General features: G+C 31.7%; 1 protein-coding gene across 5 annotated transcripts in view; it reads right to left on the bottom strand.

The window, feature by feature from the left end:
* The window catches only part of LOC659070 (uncharacterized protein), a 172,058-nt gene extending 148,459 nt beyond the window's left edge, over positions 1-23,599 (bottom strand). For 3 of the 5 annotated variants that reach the window (XM_064357883.1, XM_064357882.1, XM_064357881.1), the window contains exon 1: positions 23,044-23,598. In XM_064357883.1, coding sequence (XP_064213953.1) covers positions 23,044-23,353 — 310 coding nt within the window. In that variant the 5' untranslated portion in view covers positions 23,354-23,598. Of the gene's footprint in view, positions 1-23,043 lie in introns of all 5 variants that reach the window. The other 2 variants (XM_015984004.2, XM_015983994.2) reach the window with 1 other exon arrangement.
* Positions 23,600-23,705: the final 106 nt, after the last annotated feature.

Genomic DNA, 23,705 nt, shown 5'->3' on the forward strand with positions numbered 1-23,705 from the left:
TTGAAAAGTACACAAAAAATCGTCCACTACTAAGTTTAAGCCTCCCTATTTCAAATTTTTGTAAAGTAATGTAAATATGGATAAATAAAAGAGAAATCCGAATATAGATTTTCTAAATAATGATATCTATAATCAATATAAAAGATTTAGTTTAGGTATAATTATCTATTCTCACAAAATAAAAAATAAATTGTTACTAAATAACACTTTATTATTAAATATTTCAAAGTACGTAGTTTTACCCAAAAGATTACAAAAATACATGAACCTTGCAGAAATTATCATACTACTCATACTAGACGATATTTTAGTTTCCTCTGCAGAAACTTAACTGTATATCTTTATCTTGAACGTTAAACGTCTTTGAGGTCTAAACGGCCTAAACGGTGCATAATGTGAATAAAAAAAAATTTTAATATAGTTTTCAATAGGATTTTCGTTTGTGTTGTGCTTACCATTATTTAAATGCAATTACTTCTTTACTTCATTGCTCTTAAAAGTAAACGAGAAAAGATCCTACGTATACAAAAAATCCAAATCAAAAAACATGTAGGTATTGAGAAAATCATTTTGACTTCATACCAAGAACTTTAATTTTTGCATTAGGTACTACATTAGTACCTGATGTATTCAAAGATAACATCGTTCCATGCAACATGGTTCAAACTGTAAAAACAAAGGTATGATTATTTAGCGAAAATTAACTCCAAAAAACACAGTTCTGCTGGTGTAAGTGCCGGATGGATCGTTTGTCAGCGGTCGAAGCCCCGACTTCTAATGCCAATGATTGCAGTATCCGGGATGTTTCCCTTCCCCTCATGAGCATCACCCTCAGGACGTCACAATCACGACTCATTTCCAGCTTTCGTTCATTGAAACTGCGAGGATAATCAGAGACCAAGACAACCAAATCGAGAAAATTCACTCGGGGAGGATTACGAACGACTGACTGACTATCAACTCGCTGCAGGTGGAGTGATGAAAGAGAGAATTACCGCAAGGATAAAGCGAATTCCGAATTACAATTAAATTCTTTGCGAGCTTGCACGACTTTTCTGCTGAATATTGATAGGGTTGCACATTTTGGTGATGAAAGGGCGCGCTTTTTAGTCCAGGAGATTGCTTCGGAATTAACAATGTCTATTTATTTTACTAATTTAAAGACTCTTATCTAAGTCTGGGTAATAAGAAGCTAATATTGGGCGACGTTATTACGGATGGAGTTTGTCCGCGCACTTTTAGCTCGTTCGGAGCGATTCCGCTTCGACTGCAGTTGCCATTAGAGCCACTAATGGAAATTATTCATGTTCAAACCCAACTACTTACACACTGACTAGGGAGCAGCTTTGTCCGGGAAATACTCCAAAAAAAATACAAAATTTGTTCAAACTCGCGCCCAGTGAGTGCGTGTGCAAAGTCGAGCACTTCATATTTCAGTCTGTACATCATCAGTTATTATCTGGCATTTGCTTTAGTACATGATAACTGTGGACGCCACAGCAGACACGCAATCCTATTAAAGTTGCTTCGAGTTCGCTTTGATGGATGTTGCCTTAATACAATATTCTATATGGTGTCATTTAATATTCATCTCTCATGTCAAAACTCGACGAAAGTATGTACAGCTGGATACGGAGAAAAGTGCGCACTACGTGGTCGGGTTTCGGCGCGGGTGTGGAAATTTATAGCGGCCTCTAACTGCGCACTCCATTGGATAAAAGAGGCAATAAAATAATTCTCGATAGGGAATAATTTTTCAGAGGAAATATTATTGCACAGAATGGTGAATGTTAAGAGACACGAGATTCGGTGCCAGGAAGACACATAATTTCAAGTAAACAAAAAGTGAGCTTTTGGGGAAAAATTGTAAAGTCAATTACTATATCTGCATTAACAACACATACTACATTTTTTATTTTATCCAGTACCTGACACAAATCTTCTACAGTCCGATTAACATTAGCTCTTCTAAACATTTCTAAACATCTAAACATCTTCTTTCTAAACATTTGCAAGAATTTTGCATTCTAGATTAGTAATATCCATGAGGAAGTGGCGTCCGCCTTAATTTTGCCGCCCATGTCTTTTCTTCAAAAAAAAAACAAACAAACCTAAACATTTAAGAATAAAAAAAATTGCAAACCCTGAAAAAAGATAATTTTTATATAATTATGCCGCCCGTCTTTTCTTAAAAAAAAAACAAAACAAAACAAAACTTTTAAAAATAAAAAAAATGCAAACCCTGAAAAGGATAATTTTTATATAATTTTGCCGCCCATGTTTTTTCTTCAAAAAAAAACAAAACAAAACAAAACATTTAAAAATAAAAAATTAAAAAAAAATTGCAAACCCTGAAAAAGAATAATTTTTATAGACAGGAGGACATAGCATATTTTTGTAATACGTAGCACTTAACCTCTTTGTTACACATATTACCCTTTAAAATTTTAAACAGTATCACCCCCCTGTTGTAAGACCTCAAATAAACTAATAAATTGCATGAACTACTCGAGAAATGTTGTAGATATTGGTGTTTTAATATATACATATACACTACTTTACAACAGCATTGAAATCTGATAAAAATAAGTCAGTAAAAAATATGTATCTGCTTTTAACTTCGTAAATTTCATCAGTTGACTTTCTTTAAATTCAGAAATATCCTTAATTTTTTTTGCAGTGTATTTGAACAAAATAGCAAATCTAGCACAAGTACAAGTTCCCTACAAATGCAAGATAGTTCTAAAAATTAAATTATAATAAATCTGAAAAAATTCTTTCTAATATCACCAAACATGCACTAGATTTTCAAATATCTCCTTTATTTGTTCAGATATCTATTAAAAAAACGCCCTCGATTTAATTAAAAAGTTTTCCTTTCCAAAAAACATAGAAATTTTTACAATGTTTTCTAAAATTTTACGTTGTTTTTGACTTTTTTCAAAGACAAATTTTTGTATTGTATACTACTCAGGTATTTTCTACTATTACTCTTCGTAAATTTCCTACAATATAAATTACAACTACTAAAAACTTCTTAAAACTCATTAACAAAACAATTAAGAACTTGTGAAGTAAAAAAAAATATAACGAAACTTAAAAATCAGATCAACTAATTATTTATAAAACACAGAATAATAAATAAAATAAAAATAAATATGAAAAATAGGCGACAACGATTAACGGTCTTTTAATTTTAGTGTCATTGTTGTTTTACCTTTTAGCGTCTTTTTTCCTATCTTGGAAATCCTGTGCTTACTGAATTTTTACAGAATTTTTCAACAATAAATTATTCCTCATGATTTTTTATTATTTTATTTATGACGTTCTGAAAAAAACGATGATTAAATCGTGTTTTGTGGAAAATATGTAAAGAAACTAGCGCTACTCCGTTGCATAGCTTAGATTTTCCAGAACACATTGAAGTATGATTAAATTTTAACTTATAATTTATTGGACTTTAAGTTAATTTAAAAGTTAATTCAAGATTAAACTAATTCGAATTAAGCTTCCATTTATTTTGCATTGACAATGATCAAATTAATCGCGAATTAAAATTATTACGACTTAAGACCGGTTTATAGAAGCGTCATTAATTTAATTCGCAATTAAATTAAATTGGTTTAAAATCACTACATCAAATTTTTCAATTTCATAGTTATTTTATTTTGCTTCTTAAGATTTTTTGTTCCTCAAGTTTCCAACATATATTATTCATTTCCTCTATTTTTCAGTTTTTCGTGATTTTTCTATATTTTCTTTTTAATGTTCTCACTTTACAGTTTTATAGTGTTTTAATTATTATTCTTTCAGTCACTTATAAATGTTTTGAAATAATTAATTACTAACAAACAAAGTTTGAATTTGGAAAGTTATTTACTATTATTACGTGTAATTTATTTTGGAACTGACATTTTTTTGCACAAAACAACATTCTAAATAAGACCGTTCCCGAAACTTTTATAAATTTTGAAATCCTAATTTGTAAGCAAAAATATTCTCCTCTGATAGAAAAACATTATTTTTTACCTTTACTTTTTACCTAGTGCATCTTTTAAATAAAAGCTTTTTTCTAAAAAAACAATTCATTATTTTTGTTATTTATTGCTTTTTAGTCTTTACTTATTCTTAGAGAGTATTTAACCACTTAGGATTGCATTGTCACGCAGATTACGTAAGTATGCAAAATTTCATTTCATTGGGACAACGGGAACCCTTTTAAATTTAGCTCAAAAAATATGAAACAGACAGACAGACAACAAAGCAAGTTAAAAAAAATTTACATGTATTGAAAGAAAAAAGTATGAGTACTTATTAGTTTTAAAATACTGTACATAAAAAATACTTTTAGCAGACTCCACCCTGTATAGCACGTGAAAAAATTATGACAATTTTGCAGTTTTTTCTAAAAAAAATTTAAAAAATTTCAATGAACGAAAAATTATTGTTGAAAGTGATATGGTAACAACATAATTAATTTTAAAAATAATTAATTGTGTTATAATGTAAAATACTAACGAAGTGTAAAATAAAAATTCTTATCACAAACAGATCAAGTCCCAAAACAGTCTCGCCTGTTCTCACCTATATGGAGACTTAAATCATGGCCAGAAACCACAATTATAATAATACCACGGTTAGCATGGTCTAATTTAGCCTATCATTATTCAAATGATCCGACTTACTAGCACTTTAGTGGCTTATCCACTTGAATCTTTAGCAATTTTTTGTTTGTAGATGAGAAGAAGCTTGTTCTGTCGTCGTATAACCCTCGGGTAACCTCTTAAAATTTATTTTACGGTCTAAAATTTAATCCCGAATGTAATCGCACTATCTGCTTTATGACCCCATTACGCATGATTTAATGACACTCGTGGAATGGCATTATTAGAGTTGATTTTGCATAGAATGTGGGGTGAATTATTTACACTGATAACGCAATTTTTCCCAGTGTCAAACAAAGGGATAAGAGGGAATCATCATTTATCAGCTTTGGATTAGGCTGTACTTCGCTCGGAAAAATACAAAAGACTGGAATAAATTCCCGGAACAATTAGTAATGTATGATCAAAGAATGGCCGGATAATCCAACAAAAGCAAGAAGCCTCGGAATGTCCGTAACTAATGCCAAGAGCGGCTACTGTTGCTTTCTATCGAAGAATACACACCACGCGTGAAACAATTTTATCAAGTCGAAAGCATCACAATAGCCAGCCAAACCCACCACCTCCTGTGCCAAGAAATGAAATAATACGGCATTGTATCGGAAAAAATCCGGTTATTATCGCGGACTTCTTGCCCAAGTTCCATTTCCGCGGTCCATTTGGCGCCGAACGGAAATTGGAAGTAAATAAATTGCGTGAGAATGTGGTATTGTGCACGTGCCACAATACGAGAACGCTTGTACAAACCCAATTTCAAGGATTGTTGAACATGCAGACGCATCCATCAAGGAGCTGCGGCCGGATGTGCTCTATTTTTGGCAGTTTTCGGGACTCTACGATTAATATTCGCGCACGATAAACTTTTAGGGATTGCACACTGTCTAATGGCTATTAATCTGCGAAGTTTCGCGGTGCTGATGCCACCAAATGAATTATTCACATGGATGAAGTGGAGGTGAGGTGCCAAGGAAATTCGAGGAGTTGGGGCTTTGTCATAGAATTAGAATTGTGGCGCCGAAAGTGATATCTTGAGGGAAAAGTGTCAAATATATTTTGTGTTAAAATATCTGCAAAAGACGGTCAGTGCCTGGGGCCCCGTGGCCCAGTGGTATAAGCGCCACTTACGATGGGGGAGGTCGCGGGTTCAAACCCGGATCAGGGTAACAATTTTTCTATGAAAAAAAGTGTAAAAAAGGTAAGAAAACAACACGTAAGCAAAAATAAGAGATTGAGAGAACACATAGACGTATAAACGTAAAGCGGAGCATAAAACTGACAGAAATAAGAAAATAATTCGGCATAAGGTAAAAGTACGTAAAGGTGCCAAATTGTAAACGTAACAGCACATACTAATAGAGGGAAAATACCTTTTGTTTTGAAAGAAAAAGAGATGAACGTAAAGATGAAAAATAACTTCAAACTTTAGCGTTGAATCTTTAGATGACTTACTTCTTAAATTATAAAAAAAATAAATGAAAATATTTAATTTATGTCTAAAAATTTGTAGTTAACTGAGTTTGTTTAGTAAAGTCCCGAAAAACATTGTTATTAAAAATCATGGCCACTGCGAATCCAGTAGGATTTGCGCACGTCCACTATTTTTGACTAGAAAATACACAAATTTGGCGATTTTTGGAGAAATTATGGCCATTTTCGGTCAAAAACGTGCTGATAGTCACAAAAAAGGTAAAAACAATTTTAAAATTGTAGAATCAACTTATACGTCCGGTATCTTTTGATGAAATCTGGTGAAAAATTAGAGAATTAAATTGAAAAAAAGTGGAAAAAAATGTTTTCTCGAGCAAATTCGTTGACTTTTGAACTGAATATATTTGCATTTTAGGTGAATTATTGCAATTATATAGTTTGGGTTGTTGATTTATTTAAAAAGTTTGTGTTAAAATATCAGCAAAACAGGGTCAGTACCTGGGGCCCTAGTGGCTCAGTGGTATAAGCGCCACTTACGACGGGGGAGGTCGCGGGTTCGAACCCGGATCAGAGTAACAATTTTTCTATGAAAAAAAGTGTAGAAAAGGTAAGGAAACAACACGTAAGCAAAAATAAGAGATTGAGAGAACACATAGACGTATAAACGTAAAGCGGAGCATAAAACTGACAGAAATAAGAAAATAATGCGACAAAAGGTAAAAGTACGTAAAGGCGCCAAATTGTAAACGTAAGAGCACATCCTAATAAAGAGAAATACCTTTTGTTTTGAGAAAAAAAGAGATAAACGTAAAGGTGAAACATAACTTCAAACTTTAGTTGAATCCGTAGATGACTTACTTCTTAAATTATAAAAAAAATAAACGAAAATATTTTATTTATCCCTAAAAATTTTTAGTTAACTGAGTTTGTTTAGTAAAGTGCCGAAAAACATTGTTAATAAAATCATGGCCACTGCGAATCCAGTAGGAATTGCAAACGTTCACTATTTTTGACTAGGAAATACACAAATTTGGTGATTTTTGGAGAAATTATGTCTATTTTCGGTCAAAAACGTGCTGAAAGTCACAAAAAAGTAAAAACAATTTTAAAATTGTAGAATCAACTTATACGCCCGGTATCTTTTGATAAAATTTGGTGAAAAATAAGAGAATTAAATTGAAAAAAAGTGGAAAAAATGTTTCCTCGAGCTAATTCGCCAACTTTTGAAATGAATATATTTGCATTTTAGGTGAATTATTGCAATTATATAGTTTGTAATGTTGATTTATTTAAAAAGTTTGTGTTAAAATATCTGCAAATGATGGTCAGTACCTGGGGCCCTGGTGGCCCAGTGGTATAAGCGCCACTTACGACCGGGGAGGTCGCGGGTTCGAACCCGGATCAGAGTAACAATTTTTCTATGAAAAAAAGTGTAGAAAAGGTAAGGAAACAACACGTAAACAAAAATAAGAGGTTGAGAGAACACATAGATGGATAAACTTAAAGCGGAGAATAAAACTGACAAAAATAAGAAAATAATGCGGCAAAGGTAAAAGTACGTAAAGGCGCAAAATTGTAAAAGTAAGAGAACAACCTAATCAAGGTAGAAAATACTATAACTTATTAATTATAATTAAATTATTAAAAATATTAACTTTAAACTATATCTCAAAACAAACACAAAAGTAAAGAGTTTCCTTCCAGCAGCAATTTGTTGAAGTTGTGGAAATTGTAGAAGACGAATGTTTGTGATAAAAACTCTTATATCGTCTTTAATAAAATTTAATTATTCTACCAATTGAATGAACATTAGCAAACGTTTTGTTTCTGCGAGTTAAAAGTTACAAAACAAAATCAGAAATTAGCGAAATGGTTTCAGTAGCCGACGAGATAATTATCCGCTAAAATTGATAACTGGACATAATTAGAAACGCATACCAACAAGCGAGTTAAGCGAAGTCGTAAATCCACAAACTTGTCTTGTACTTTTTTGCATATTTTTGGTCGTTTCCAGTTTAATGATCTCACAAGAGTCACCTTCTTGACAAATCCTCCTCCATATATTATGTAGGTCAATTATACTTGCTAAGAATCAAACTGAAGCACTTTCTCAACAAGTCATTGTCCCTGTATCACTTATCTCGAATCTTGTCTAACCACCATCCTGAAATATTTCCGGATTATTTTTGCAGCGAGCTTTTATCCGGAATGACGTGTAATGCTAGGATCAGACTGGATATTTGCATCTCGTTACAGCATCCTTTCTAAACAGGGATCTGCAGTAAAGGCTTATCCGAAGTGAACAAGTTCGTTAATGGACACACCTTCCTTATTGTCTCCCGATAAAGCGACCCAAAAAAAAAACATAAATTACTGGCATTTTTTTCCCGAAACAGAAATTTCCAGCCGGGAAATGCATCGTAAAACATCACCATCAGGTGGGGTCGTGTCTCATGAATAATGCAGATTTTCAAATTTGTCATACTTGATGCGATTACTTTATTTAATAAATATGGAAATCGCTCGTCTCTATTCATAAAAGGTTTGTTCCGTCAAACGCCGTCTAAAAATAAAATTTCGTACCTAATTAAAAATCAATAAGAAAAAAAGACGCCTCTGAACACGTCCGAATCAATTACAAGCTACAACCGCCAGATAAAATCTTGTTTTCGACTTGTAAACCGTCCAAATTCCGCATAAATTATCGCAACTTTGCCGAAAATCCATGCATTCTACGTAATTGTATTTAAATTCTTTAAACTTCTTCGATTGGACTGCGATCGCTGGAGCGTTTTAGCCAGAATTAGAGAGAGGGTCATTAATAGAACGCCGTTTTATCGGATAAATCCGAGGATTTTTTAACTGTATTTTATCATTTAATTAAATATAATCCAGCGGATACGCAGCACACAACTCGTGTTTGTGGATTTATTTGAATAATGAATTTAATGGCTTCCGAACGCGAAATTCTATTTATGGGTTTAAAGAGAAACGGGTGGGACAGAAGAAAGCTGCAAAGCCAAAAGGAATGAGTGGTCAAATAAAAAATCAAAATTGCGTCTTTAAATTCCTAAAACAAATAAAACTAATAAAGAAATGATCTTGTTCTTATTTTCCTAAAAATTCAATTTAAATTTTTTGGTCCAGGTCAGTAAAACTACTGTTTTTTGAAGACAAAAGCGATAAAAAAATAGTAAATAACGAAGACAGCAAAGATGCAAAGTACAGAAGTATGAAAAAATCGAAAATAAAAGACAAAAAACTGAACAAAAAAAAGAAGCTACAAAGAAGAGAAATAAAGAAAGAGAAAAGCGAACTAAAAACAAGACAGAAAAAAAACACAAGATACGAACAAAAATCAAAAAACAATACAAATGATAAATTAAATTAAATAAATAATAGAAAAATACTTGCTAATATAGAAAATAAGGCATAAAATATAAAATAGAAGATAGAAAATAAAAATAATAGAGAAACTAAAGAGCTGAAACAGAGGTGAAAAGTACACTAGAAAAGACAAAAGCCAAAAAATAAAAAATTTGAGAAAAAATTTTTGTCTTCGAAATTAATATTCGTGCACGGTTAAGAAAAAACTATTTTTTCTCTAATACAATGCGTCGTTCAAAATAGCAAAAAAATAGCTAATTAATTCGCATCTGCCAAAAAAATTTTCAAAAGACTTCTTCCAAATCAAAAATGTTGTCCCCCAAGTAAAATAATTCAAGAACAAAAAAATAAAGCCTAATATATTTAATTCCCATTTTTTTATTTTATTCAACTTATTTTTTAATGAACAATAACAAAGATATAAATTTTGTGCGTTACTTTTGTTTCAGCCTGTATAATTAAAATTATTATTATCGCAAACATTAACAAATAAGTACAAAATTTAAGAAAAATTCGAAAATGAAAGACAGAAAAACTGAACAAAAAAAGAAGCGACAAAAAAGAGGAAGGAAGAAAGAAGAAAGAGAACTAAGAACAGGAATGAAAAAAGTCAGAAGATATGGACAATAATCAAAGAAAACAAATGATAAATTAAATTAAATTAATAATAGAAAAATACTTGCCAATATAGAAAATAAAGTATAGAATGTAAATAGAAGATAAAAAATAAAAATAATAGAGAAACTAAAAAGCTGAAACAGAAAACATAGAGAGGTGGAAAATACTCTACAGAGGACAAAAGTCAAAAAATAAAAAATCGTAGAAAAAAATTTTGACTTGGAAATTAATATTCGTGCACAGTTAGGAAAAAACTGTTTTTTCTCTAATAAAATGCGTCATTCAAAAATAGCAAAAAATAGTTAATTAATTCGCATCAGCCAAAAAAATTTTCAAAAAACTTCTTCCAAATTTTGACCCCCAAGGAAAGTAAAAAAATACTTCAGATGCAAAATTTTGTAATATCCACTTAAACGTTACGAGATTTATGGACACTGTTTTGCTTATATTAATCTAAGAAACCACTACCATTTTAATTTTTTTTTTAATCTCAAAATTATTTTTTTTGTTGTTATATTTTATTATATTATACCTCGTTTTTATTTGTTTGAAATAAATAACTATTATTATTAGTCTGCTGTTTATTTTTATACGTGTTACAGACTGAATCAAAAGTCTATAAGTCTCTTTTCAAAAATTTCTGAATAGGTTGATTGTACTTTTTAAATGCTGCACTTTGACACCATAATGACATTTCTGACGTCATTCGTTTTAAAGTAATGACGTTGATGTTATTTTTTTAACAACAACTGATAATTTCGATAATTTTTTTAGATAGTACACATTTTCATCTATAGGTAAATATAGGAAATTAAAAAAAAAACAAAAAAAATGAAATAAAAGAGTATAACAGTTTATAAAATAATTCAAGAACAAAAAAATAAAGCCCAATATATTTAATTCTCATTTTTTTTATTTTATTCAACTTATTTTTTTAATGAATAATAACAAACAATTTTGTGCGTTACTTTTGTTATAGCTTGTATAATTAAAATTTAGGAAAAAATTAAAAATGAAAGACAGAATAACTGAACAAAAAATAAAGAAGGGACAAAGAAGAGAAAAGAAGAAAGAGAAAAGAAAACTAAGAACAGGAAAGAAAGAAGTCAGAAGATAAAGACAAAAATCAAAGAAGACAAATGATTAATTAAATTAAAGAAAAAATAGAAAAATACTTGCTAATGTCCAATTTTGGATAGAAAATAAAGCATAGAATAGGAAATAAAAGATAGATATTAAAAATAATAGAAAACCTAAAGAGCTGAAACAGGAAATATAGAGAGGTAGAAAATATACGCTTTTGATTGGTTTTAATATTCGACTTGTAATTTATTTGTAGTCGATTAGCGAAAATTTAAAAGAACATGTAAAGGAAATAAAAAATAATAAAGATAGTGGTCAGTGGTTACAATAAATTATACAAAAGTAGAATAACAACTATTTAAAAACTGGAAACTGGAAACAAGTTCACCTAAGCCTTTTATTACATTTTCACAACTCTCTGAATACTTTGACTCCGAAATTTTCGATCTTTCCCTTTTTGTTTTGTAGAAATTTCTAATAAAAGTACTTTTCAAATTCTGAATCTGCTTCAGTTTCCTCTAAGGATTACCGACAGGCTTGCACTTTTCACCCTATCTTTAACACAATGAAAATGTTTGTCGAGTTAATTAAAATTTCGAGTGAGAAACGATCACGTCAATAGTAAATTAATAAACACCCCACCTGCCGTTCGATAAATTAGATTTATGCGAGGTGCTTCGGTAATTAATTAATCTCCACGCTAAGAGAATTATTATTTATTGTCGTAAAGTCTAAGTTCGTTCGAGCTAAAACCTAACTTTGTCTAGTCATGCGAACAATTTATGTTTTCCGCTCAATTAAAAAAATTCAATAACGAGAACATCAAAGCTCATTCCTAATTAGCGAATCTTAAATTAAGCCATTAAAATTCTTTTCTAAAACGGTCAACAACAAGTCTAAGATTTTTCTTATCTCATTAAAAAAGTCGCATTTTCGCGAATCAAATTCCGCCCCTCTCATAAATATTCCCTCTTTAATTGAGCCATCTGAATTTTTATTCATGCGTTTCGTTATTAATAGCTCAGCCGGCGTAATTTTATAATTACTTATGCATTTTGATGCAAAATAAATCACCCAACAGATGAAAAGATGTAATTTCAGCCGAGGGCCGGATTTTTCACCGTTTTATTACCTGCTTTCGGTGATATAAAATTACCTGAAAAATTTATTATTTTTAATCGGCTACGATGACCTCAGACGGCTTAATTGCCCCCAATCATATCTCACCCAACTCGATTTTGCTCAACTACATTAGTTATGCTTTAAGTTAAAGAGGAATTTATTTTTCTATTATTTTTTTAACCATTCACTTTTTTCGGAAACTAGAAAAAGTTTTATACATAGAACTTTCAATAAATTTGAGGCAACGTAACACTTTTTAATTTTTTGAATTATTTAAAAAAAATAAAAAAAAATTTTTATAATAAAAAAAATTTCCAAAAACGAAGTTAGGGCGACGAATCTCCATTTTTTGCTGATCACAAATATATTTTTGTTTTTAAAATTCGATAACAGGAAAAGTATCAGAAAACGAATTTTGTAAATTTTTTTGTTCCGTCATGGTCAGGCAGTAGGAAGGCATTCCTTGGAAGCAGCTGTGTACGTATTAGCCACCAGTAAAATATTTTCAGTTATATAGAAAGAACTCAACTTTAAGTAACTTACAAAAAAATTGTGGGTTTGCTATTTAGGCAGAGAACCATTTGCCTGTATTTTATGTTTTGGGAAAAGCGCTCTACCTATGTCTTCAAGCTTTACAAAAAAAGTCCAACATAAAATTTGGTATATTTGATGAAAATTAGGGATTCAAAAGGCTGATTTAACCCCGATATCTAGAAGTCGTTGAGTAATGATTGGTTTTGTCACTCTTTTATATTTTTTTACGCAACTAGTACTAGTATTTAAAAGCTACTTTTTTCTGTGTCTCAAAAACTTAAATAATCTCACGTAGAAATCTGCGTTTGCAAAAAATATTTTATTATTTTCTTAATGCATGTGAATTTTTTCGGATTTTTTTTTACAATTCCATACAATAAAAATATTATCATTGAATTAAAAATACATATTAATACTAGTGTTAATAAAATTAAAAATATGAAAACATTAATCAACCGAACTATCATTCTAAAACAAATGATGCTTAAATAATATTTTGTACACAAATTTTTGAAATAAATTTACATACGAGTATTAACACCTACATTGAGAAGAAAATTAAATATTTAAAAGCAAACGCTAAATTTTGGTGTTTATTACGAGTAGTTTTTATTTGCTTTGCCAACTTGTCCGATCCCTTTCAGTTTTTTCTTAGAATGGGAAGCAGGTATACTTGGGCTGTCCTTAGAGTTTCAAAATATTCCGAAAAAATCTAAGGTATTTCAAAGAATTTAATTCTAGAAAAAATGTATTTCAAGGTTATTTGACATTATTTACTGGGCTTTCTCAAACTCCATCATCAGAAATTTTATGACATCATGGCAAAATAATTTTTTCCCGAAAATAAATTAAAATTTAACCAATTGCTTTCCAAAGTGAAAAACAGATTTTGGCGTATTACAAACTTTTGATCATTTATCCGTTTTTGGGCAAGGAACACATAAAAATTACTAACAAAAAAACACTACTACAAAAAGAAAAAAATCACTGATGCTTAGTGTTTTAGTAAATTCTGTTCAAACAATTAATAGGATAAATCTACGTATGAATAATACAAGGATACAGAAACATCGTGTTTCACATCTTCCTGTTTTTAGTTGATCGAGGTTTATTTTGCCCTCTCTTCCACTTATCCAGCACTTGAATGTTGGAGATTTTCGGCGGCAAATTTTGTCAAAGTAAAATGAATTTTCGCGTTTCGTTCAAAACTACCAAAAATTTTATTTGTTTCTTGGACGCATTCTGTTCGTATCATCACAGTGCATCTTTCCCGGACACGGTTTTTAAAATATTATAAATATTTGTTTATAATTTTAATAAAAAAAAATAAATATTTTTTTTAAGTGTTACGTTGCCTCAAATTTTAATTATTTAAAAGATGCAATTCCATTTTTCGATTTAAAATTGTATTACAAATAACCTTTCAAGGACGAACAAACAATTTTGCAACAAATGCAGAATGTTTGCTAAATAAACCAAAAAAGTGCAGGAAAGCTTCGGTTATTGGAAGCCCGCCCAGCTTCCAGAAAAATCCATCAGAGAAACGCCCTCCCGCCCCACAAATCGGCTTATTAACACAATCGCCGAGATCATTCCCCTAATCCTTCCAGCCCATGAAAACGCGATTAGTTACCAAGTGTGCAAACTCTGGATCGGATGCGTCCAGATGTTGGCAATGATAGCTGCATATGCACCATCGAAGACCAAGCCGGGATTATAATACTATTACATCCAGTCATAAACTGTCCCGCCACATAATCGGAAGCTGCATTATTACACAGGCAAAAACGGCACTAGTTTTCCGATTTAAATTGAATGTTTTACAAAACGATCACCACATTATGCGTTTGTAAACAACGAACGTTCATCATCTGACAAGTCCTGATACGAGATCGATTTGAACAAAACGGATGCAAAGAAGATAAATTAACATTTACGCCGATATCGGTAGACACTATTTCAATAAATACAGTTTTAATGCTGGCACAACCTGACGGCTGACAACTTTAATATGCCGTTCGGATTTTTTACTCGTAAACGGGGAACAGCAGGAACATCGGTTCGAATAAATTCTAGTTTTATTGGGAATTTTCAGGGATTGTGCAATCTATAAAATTCAACATCACACGACATTGTTCCACACTTGTTAGTTCGTTGGAATCGAATCGAACAGTCCTCCAGTCAATTATTTAGCAACTCTTAATATCGCCGAAACACGAACTATAATTATTGGTATTGACAGGAACGGATTTGGGTTTTGACTCCAACTAATCCTTTAAATAACAAAGCAAATGCTGAACTAATTCTTTTATTTGAAAAACCAATGACACAATTGTGAAAAAGTTCCAACAATCTATCATTCACCATCAAGTCAATAATCGAGTGTTATACAGGGTGTGTCATTTTTACAGTGCAGCTTTTAACATAGTTTTTTTAAATGGCACGCCCTATATATTTGTACAAATTTAAATATGCATTTTTTAGGCTTTATAAATCAGTTTAGTTTTTGCAATTTGCTTTAACCATTCAGAAGTTATTCAATTTTTTCTACAATTTTGTGCGTCTGCTGGCAGATAATTAAAAAATCGCAGTGCGCTTGGTTTTCAAGATATTGCGTTGAGATTTTTTCTGTGTGTAAACGACTGTCAGGGGTATTTTTCGGCGACAAGACTGTCCATTTACATTGTAGCAGTACCATGTTGTGACACATTCATTTTGGTAAACTTTAAAGGACCATAACTTGATTTTTTCAAATAGCACCCTCTGTATTTTCTTACTGACTATTATTCAGCATCTTATTCTACATCTTTTTCACCTCTTTAATTTTTTTCCAAAAGTTGATAGTTTCAGAGATAACTCGGTTTTTCTGAAAAATGCACATAAAATTTTTTGGATACCAACGTAGTGTGCCATGTAAAACAATATATTTTGACATACCAACAACAGACTGGCGTTTTTTGTACGTGACGTTTTGATTTTGTTGTGAAAACAAATTTTTCATTTAATTGCTTACACATCTCATCGAGATATAAACTTTAATTTTGAAAAAAATCATTAAATAAAAATGAAAAAAAAAACGACGACACTACTAAAGAAAAGATGCAAGAAATTTTATTGCTAAGAATGCCGTCATTGTAAAGAGGTTTGTAACTGCAAGTAATATGTTATCGCTGTTGATTTGTTATAACTCAGTTTTTTTATTCCTTTATTTCTTTAATGTAAATTTCTGTCATTTTTATCTAATAATTTCTTATCAAAATTTTATTAAAATTTATGTCTAGATAAGTTTTCTAGGTATGCATTTTACGCAAAAAATTCATTTTTACAATAAAATCAAAACGTGACGTAGTATAAATGCCATTTTGACATTAGTTTGTCAAAATGTATTGTTTTTCATAGCACACTACATTAGTAACCAAGAGATTTTGTGTGCATTTTTCAGAAAAACCGAATTATCTCCTTAACTATCACTTTTCGAAAAAACTAAAGAGGTAAAAAAGATGTAAAATGAAACGCTGGATAATAATTAGTAATAAAATACAAGAGGTGCTATTTAAAAAAATCAAGTTATAGTCCTTCAAAATTTACCAAAATGAATGTGTCACAGCAAGATGATGCTACAATGCAAATGTATGGTCTTATCACCAAAAAATGCCTCAGACATTTGTTTACCTACGGACAAAGTCCCAACTTGATATCCCAAAAACCACGGCCACTGCGATTTTTTAATAATGAGCCTGCAGACGCAATAAATGGTAGAAAAAATTAAATAACTTCTGAACGGTTAAAGTAAATTGCAAAAACTAAACTTATTTATAAAGCCTAAAAAGTGCAAATTTTAATAGTACAAATATACAAGGGGTGCCATTTAAAAAAATTATGTTAAAAGCTGCACTATAAAATGGAACACCCTGTATAAGGACGTACACTTTGACGTCCCATTTGCAGTGCCATTTGATTTATTTCGATATCTTTGACACTGCAGGAGCAATCGAGCATGACTCACCCTGTATATCATCAGGAAGACTTGAGAAAAATTAGGTCAGGCTAATAATTTTTTCCTTTTTTTTTTATTAAAATTTGAACCACGTAGCAGCTCGCCACGAATATCATAATTACGTGTGTTGGTAGGATTTGTGCTCTTTTGGAATATTAATGTCACAGATTTAAATGTTTGGGTGGCCGCAAGGCACTGTTCCGGGACCTATACTTTGTAGAAGTGAGTTAATGAGTTGGCAGTGAGTCGACTAGAAATCTTGACAGCCGTTTTATGAGTATTTATATCTGAGATGGCTATCGGTATTATTGTCGTGTGTGTTTGAGATAATTGATCGATTTTGTCAATGTCTGAACGAGCAACATGTTGAAACTCAGTTCGGGAAAGGAATTGGTCCCCATAATTGGGCCAACACAATTCTTTCTTGTAGTTTGATTGGAAGATAAGAGCATACCGTTGTTCCAGTCGTGTCTTTTTATTTTTCAGTTGTTGCGAGTTTAACTTATCTTAATTAGGATAGATGGGGATGGGGATTGAGCTAATTAGGAAAAGTGTCCCGAAAGCGTCATGCATTTCATAATGAGAAAAAATTAGGAGCAGTTTATGGCAATTTAAGCCTTTAGGAAATAGATAATGTAGAGTTCAATTGTATGAAGAGAATTAAAAGAATTAGGGTGTTGTTATAGCTAGAGATTTTAGGTACAATAAACCAAAAAATCCAAAATTATCAAATATTAAAAATTGTCTTGTAATATAAAAATTTTCATTTAAAAAATTACACCATTTTGGTTGTCTTTTTTAGCTCAAAAAAGTTTTTAAGTTCTACCTTAGTTGACAAAATTTCGCAAAATAAGTTGATGTCTTGTTGAAACACGTGCATAAAAGATAAAATACACAAAATTTACACCATTCCTGAATAATTTAGAGATGAAAAATACAAATAGCCCCTTCAAATTTACCCAGAAGAAAATATGTAAACTGCTAGAGTTAACCAGAAAAAAGCTAGATAACCTCCCAGTTTATTAGTCAAATTGCCCGCCAAAATTTAAAAATTTAATTCTTATTTAAAAATAATCCCTGGAGTGGAAAACTTTAGTATTGTCCAATAAATATAAAACACAATAAAAACATCACGTTTATCAAGCAATTTTGCTCTATTCTAGCAAAATATCGCAAAAAACCCAAAATTTCAGTGTAAGAACTTGTTCCAAAGGCCCAAAAAACTGAAAATACAATCATTTTCAACAAAATATCCGACTTTTTCAAATTATTTTTCAAGAAACTTCTCAAAAAAACAAGCAAAGTCGGAAAAAACAACAAAAACATTTTTTACACCCTGTAAAAAAAACTCGTAAGGGATCAAAAGTACACAATTAGTTCTAAATGTTCTCTATATAGAGATTAATTTGCGTAAAATAATGAGTTTATAAAAATAAAATCCAACAGATAAGTAGGTACCTAATATTTTTTAAAGTTAATTGGCGCAGTCAGTAGAACTATGTAGCAACACCTTTGCTGTTTAATCTTTTAAATAGTATCTGTTTAATTAAACTAGGTATAATTTAACAAAGCCATGCCTTCATTCAATGTTTTTTATCGATTTTAAAAAGATATTAAAAAACTCTAAAATTTTAGTTTCTAAATAAAGTTGAAAGTAAAAAAAAGATAAAATACACCCATTTTCAACCAAATTGCCAGGCGTTTTGATCTCTTTTTGTCACAATTGCGCCCAAAACGAGCTAAACATTAAAAACGTTAATATAATTAGCGATTTAAAAAAACTGTAAGTTTTAAAAAAAAAGTTTTAGTCTTTATACAAATCCAGTCTTCAAAAGTATAAAATTTGTTGTAAATGGTATATACAATTGGTGTGAGATGACAAGTTTATATAAAAATAAAGTGCAACAAACCCTGTTTTTCAAACATAATTGGCGCAGTCAGTAGTATTGTGTAGTAACAACTTTGCTGTTTAGTCTGGTTTGTCAATAATTCTATAAATCGATAAAAAAAAGTGTCTAACTAAACCACATATGATTTGATGAAACAATACTTCTATTAAATTTGGTAATTTTTCAATTTCTTTCCAAAATCTCAAAAAAAAAACAAAAATTTTGTTCAAAAATGTAGTTACAAAGCTTGAAAAAGCGAAAAATATGCGTTTTAAAGGCAAACTTTCTTAACATTCAACAGTAATCAGAAAACTTAAACTCATTTTAAAAAAATAAAATAAATTGCAATAGTTTGCTTGTACTTCGATGATTGTTCGATGGTTTAGTTTCTCTATTACATTGAAGTGCCGCTCACTTACCATACATTTAAAAAAAGTGTACTCAAGAATGCCATAATAAATGTATTTTGTCTTGTTCCATATTTTTATCCGATCCTTTAATCCAACTGATTAGTAATATTTAAAAAAACAAATAAACGATACAATGATTATTGTTCGTTCTATTTTTACTGCAGTTCAATGGTCCATTAAATATTTATGTCTGTGTAATATATTTATTTTTATGTTTAATTTAACGTAAACACAACCAATTTCAATGTTGAAGAGTTAAACAGGGCATTTACTGTTGTGACAATTAGCAGCGCAAATAAAGCCTAATTTACATTTAATTCAATATCAGTATATCAAAGTGATACTTTTAAATCAGAACAAATATAAACAAAACACGCTTTGAACTGGCATCAAAACAATTACACGAGTAAATTTTGGTGTGTTTCTCATTTTTGGAGCCAGCCAGTTATCAAATAATCAAAAGTAGATAAATCAGCGTCGATGAATTCCTCCAGGTCCTCGTATCTTCATTAATCATTCGGAGCCTAATGTCGCTGTTTACCTCAGCAAACAGGCGAAGAATCTCCCATTGTCACGCTCCTCCGCCCAACTAAACCAATTGGTGATTTGGACACGATTTGGTAAAGAAACGCTTATTGATTTTGACAGAATAATGATCGCAACGTAAAAGCCTCTCAGTAATTAGCGTCGGCATGGAAAATAAAAGTGTCGGGAGATAATTGCATATTCATATAATAATATCTAACAGGTTAAGCGTAAAATAGCCGTCTGGTTATTTATGGGCCTGGAATGCTTATTGATATTCGTTGGTCATCGTGGAAGAAATTACCATGGAATACCAAGTCAACAATCTCTAAATTGAATTCTTATCGGCGTTTGGAAAAATGCTGAACTCCTGACACGTCACACACTTGATACAGGAAAAATTCTACACTTATTGTTTATTCGAACAAAGTTTATCGCAATTGTTGCGAGTAAATTCCTTGCCACATTAATCACTTGAAATCTTGATGGAACGTTTTGAAATCCTATAGATCATATCACGTCTGAATCCTGACACTCCTCGACTTGAAAGCAGTTAATAAAATAATTAAATTGTAATTAACACAAGCTGGAATGATGTAAACATTTTTTTCAAGTGTTTGAAGCACTCCATAAAATATACTGGTGATCTGGTTTTAGATGAACTAACACTTGTCCTGCCAGTTGCCACTCGGCATAATAGCAAGCCCGAGATAAATACAGAAGGTCGAATTTTTCTTAATTCAACGCAGTTGGGTAATGGTGAGAGTTAGTTCGCTAACGCGTGAAAAAATCATAAACTTGAACCTAGTGACCCATTAGGTAACGATTTGCAGAGAATGGACGACTGAAATATTCAGTTTTACTTTCAGGGGAAAAGTTTGCTTTTCACGCGGTGTGAAAAATGAAAGTTGGGTGGAGATTGATTGGGTCAAACTGAAACTTTCAAAGTGGACAATAAGTCTGAGTAAAGTGTGAAATAAAGATTAATAACAAATAAGTATTTTCCGATTTGGTTCCGTACATTTTACAATAAAGGAGCGCAATGTCTCCAACAATTTCAGAATAAAACTCAAAATAAAAAAAATAAATTTAAATAAAAAAATAAATAATTTCGAAAATCTCTTTTTAACTTCTTCAGAGAGTAATTAACTATACAGGGTGACGTACTTTTACGTACTTTACGTACTTTTACCTCATGCCGCATTATTTTCTTATTTCTGTCAGTTTTATGCTCCGCTTTACGTTTATGTGTTCTCTCAATCTCTTATTTTTGCTTAAGCGTTGTTTTCTTACCTTTTCTACATTTTTTTTCATAGAAAAATTGTTACCCTGATCCGGGTTCGAACCCCGACCTCCCCCGTCGTAAGTGGCGCTTATACCACTAGGCCACCAGTCTTTTGCAGGTATTTTATCACAAACTTTTTACATAAATCAAACTATACAGAGTGATCCACGCGTAATAATGAGCCTGAAATTTTTTTTAAAGCAACCAACATTACATTTCATAGATTACGTGGATAGTAAAATTTTTGGTTTCAATTAATTAAACATTATTACTCGTGGACCACACTGTATAGAATTGCATTATCAAGCAGATTACGTAAGTACGCAAAATTTCAATTCATTCGGACAACAGAAACCCTCTCCAATTGGGCTCCGAATATATGAAACAGACAGACAGAAAACAAAGCAAGTTAAAAATAACAGATTTTAGTGATAGATTTGTAAAAGTAAACCTTTTTTTTAAGAAAGACTAATGCGCAGAGTTAAGAACTTAAATGGCTTCACACAAAAAACAAACGTTTTTAAGCAGACATTACTTAGAAGCTGAAAAGTTAGACTTTTATAGAGGGGAAAATTTCAGTTCCAGTTACGTAGAGATTTTAAATAATACGCATATTAATAACCAAAATAACTCTCGATAACGCTCTAAATTGGTAATAAATATTGCAGGGTGTTTTAACCAAATAATTTAATTTTAATTTTGCTATACAAATGATAAAAAATGATAAAATTCATGTGCGTTTAAAATAAAACTAGAAATATTTCAGTTTCTGAGAACATATTTATTGGAGAGATAAATTTTAAATAAATTTCAATCGTACCAAAAGGCGGGCCTTAATAAAAAATTGGACAGATAAATATATAAATATATTTATAAATAAATAAATAGTTTGATAATAGTTTGATTTGATTTTAATCTTTATTGATGCGTTAAATGCTTTAACTATTGGTGTTGTACGTCTTACACAAGTCAGAATAGTCAGACAATTAATTGATTAAATATTAAAATTATATTCACAAGACTCATCCGAGTTTGATTCCAGAAAAAGCTTCAATTTTGATATAAAGATATTCAAAGATTTTTCTCAGAAGTCTTCAAGCAAAACTTTTATTGTATTATACAACTCTTTACTTTAGATATCACGTTAAAAGTTTAATTAATATCTCTAAAAATTTACAAAACCTTTTAATAGTGTATTATTATACGATTTTTATAAGACGTTCTATTGTGGCACGAATGGTTTTGGAGCACGACGAAGGAGTGTGTAATGTACTATTTTTTTTACTTTCTATTTTTGTTGTTTGATTTTGTTTATTTTTATTTTTTTTATCAAACTCATTTAATTTTATGTTCAATACATTAAAAAAATATTTTGCAGTGATAGATTAAAAAAACGCATTAATTTTACAAGACTTACGTGTTTGACAACTTGATCGTCCAGGACCTCCTCTTATCGATTTCATTTTGAATATTATGGTATATGAACACAAATAAGAGAATACTAAAGCTCCACATGAAAAATTGAGACATGTAGCACCGAATTACAGAAAGAATTAGCTATAAAATCAAATCCCATCTGTTAATGAAAATTACAACACAATGTAAAAATTCAGGAACTATGTATTAATTTGCTTAATGTTCCAAGTCCATGACATTTCCAAACTGCTAAAAAATCAATCAACTTCGGATTTTCATTTCCAATAACACATCAAATATTTAAAGTGTTCGAAACTTCAATTACCGTGTTCGAAGAATTCATCAAAATATAAACAAATCCATAGCTTCGGAATAATCCTTTTATGTAATTCCTTTGATAACAACACAAGTCTACATAAATTATTCATCATCAAAATGAACTGAGAGATCAAACCTGTAATCCATCAAGGCCGCTGATTGAAGATAAATACAAAACAAGTATTAATAATTAAAATCGCTGTTTAATAATTTTCTGAATACAGTCCTGGTCAAGCCGCGCCACCCCAGCGGCCCCAAACCAGTCCAGGTAGGTAAATAAGCGCAAAGCAAATATTTGTCCATTTGTCCCCAACATCATAAAAGAGTGTTTCAAATTTATAGCCTCCACAAAACTGAAAATCTCTACCTGCTGGACAGATGCACTCGGGAGCCTCCCTCTCGCTCCTGTCAACTCCACGTGCCTCCACATCCCGCTGCACCCTCCGCTTCAGCTGGTCCGCCGCCTCCCGCTTAAACCTCTCCACCAGCACATCCGCACCCTCGACGGCGCGTCTCTCCACCAGCCGCAGCCGCTCCTCCAGCAGCGCCACTCTGTCTTGGAGGAGGACCTGCCGCCACCCGTTGTACACACTCACCACACACAGAACACACACCACCAGCCCCAGGCCCACTCGGGGCGCGCACCCCTGGCTCTTCCTAGGGGGATCCGCTTCCATGACCACCCCTTGCGACGTGGACAATGGCTCGTTATTGCATCGTTTGGTTTTTACCGCGAATGGTGGACGAGCGCCGCACCATCCCCCAATTAGCCGCACATTATCCGAGGGTGGATGAGAAGAGAGATAACGACGATGGGGTGAACACGACGTGAGCGTGTATTGACGACCTAGAGGATGATAGACACGTGCACGACGATTGCTCGACTGAAACTGAAACGAGAAGCGCTTTCGAACGACTGGGGATGAAGCCTGCTTGAGGTGAGCGGCACGACGCGAACGGAGACGGAGTCACACGAACGAGAGGGTTCAGGGGCTTTACCGACTCTTTGTAATACAGAAAAATGTAAAA

Source organism: Tribolium castaneum, chromosome 7 (genome assembly GCF_031307605.1).
Source record: "Tribolium castaneum strain GA2 chromosome 7, icTriCast1.1, whole genome shotgun sequence".
Lineage (NCBI taxonomy): Eukaryota > Metazoa > Arthropoda > Insecta > Coleoptera > Tenebrionidae > Tribolium > Tribolium castaneum.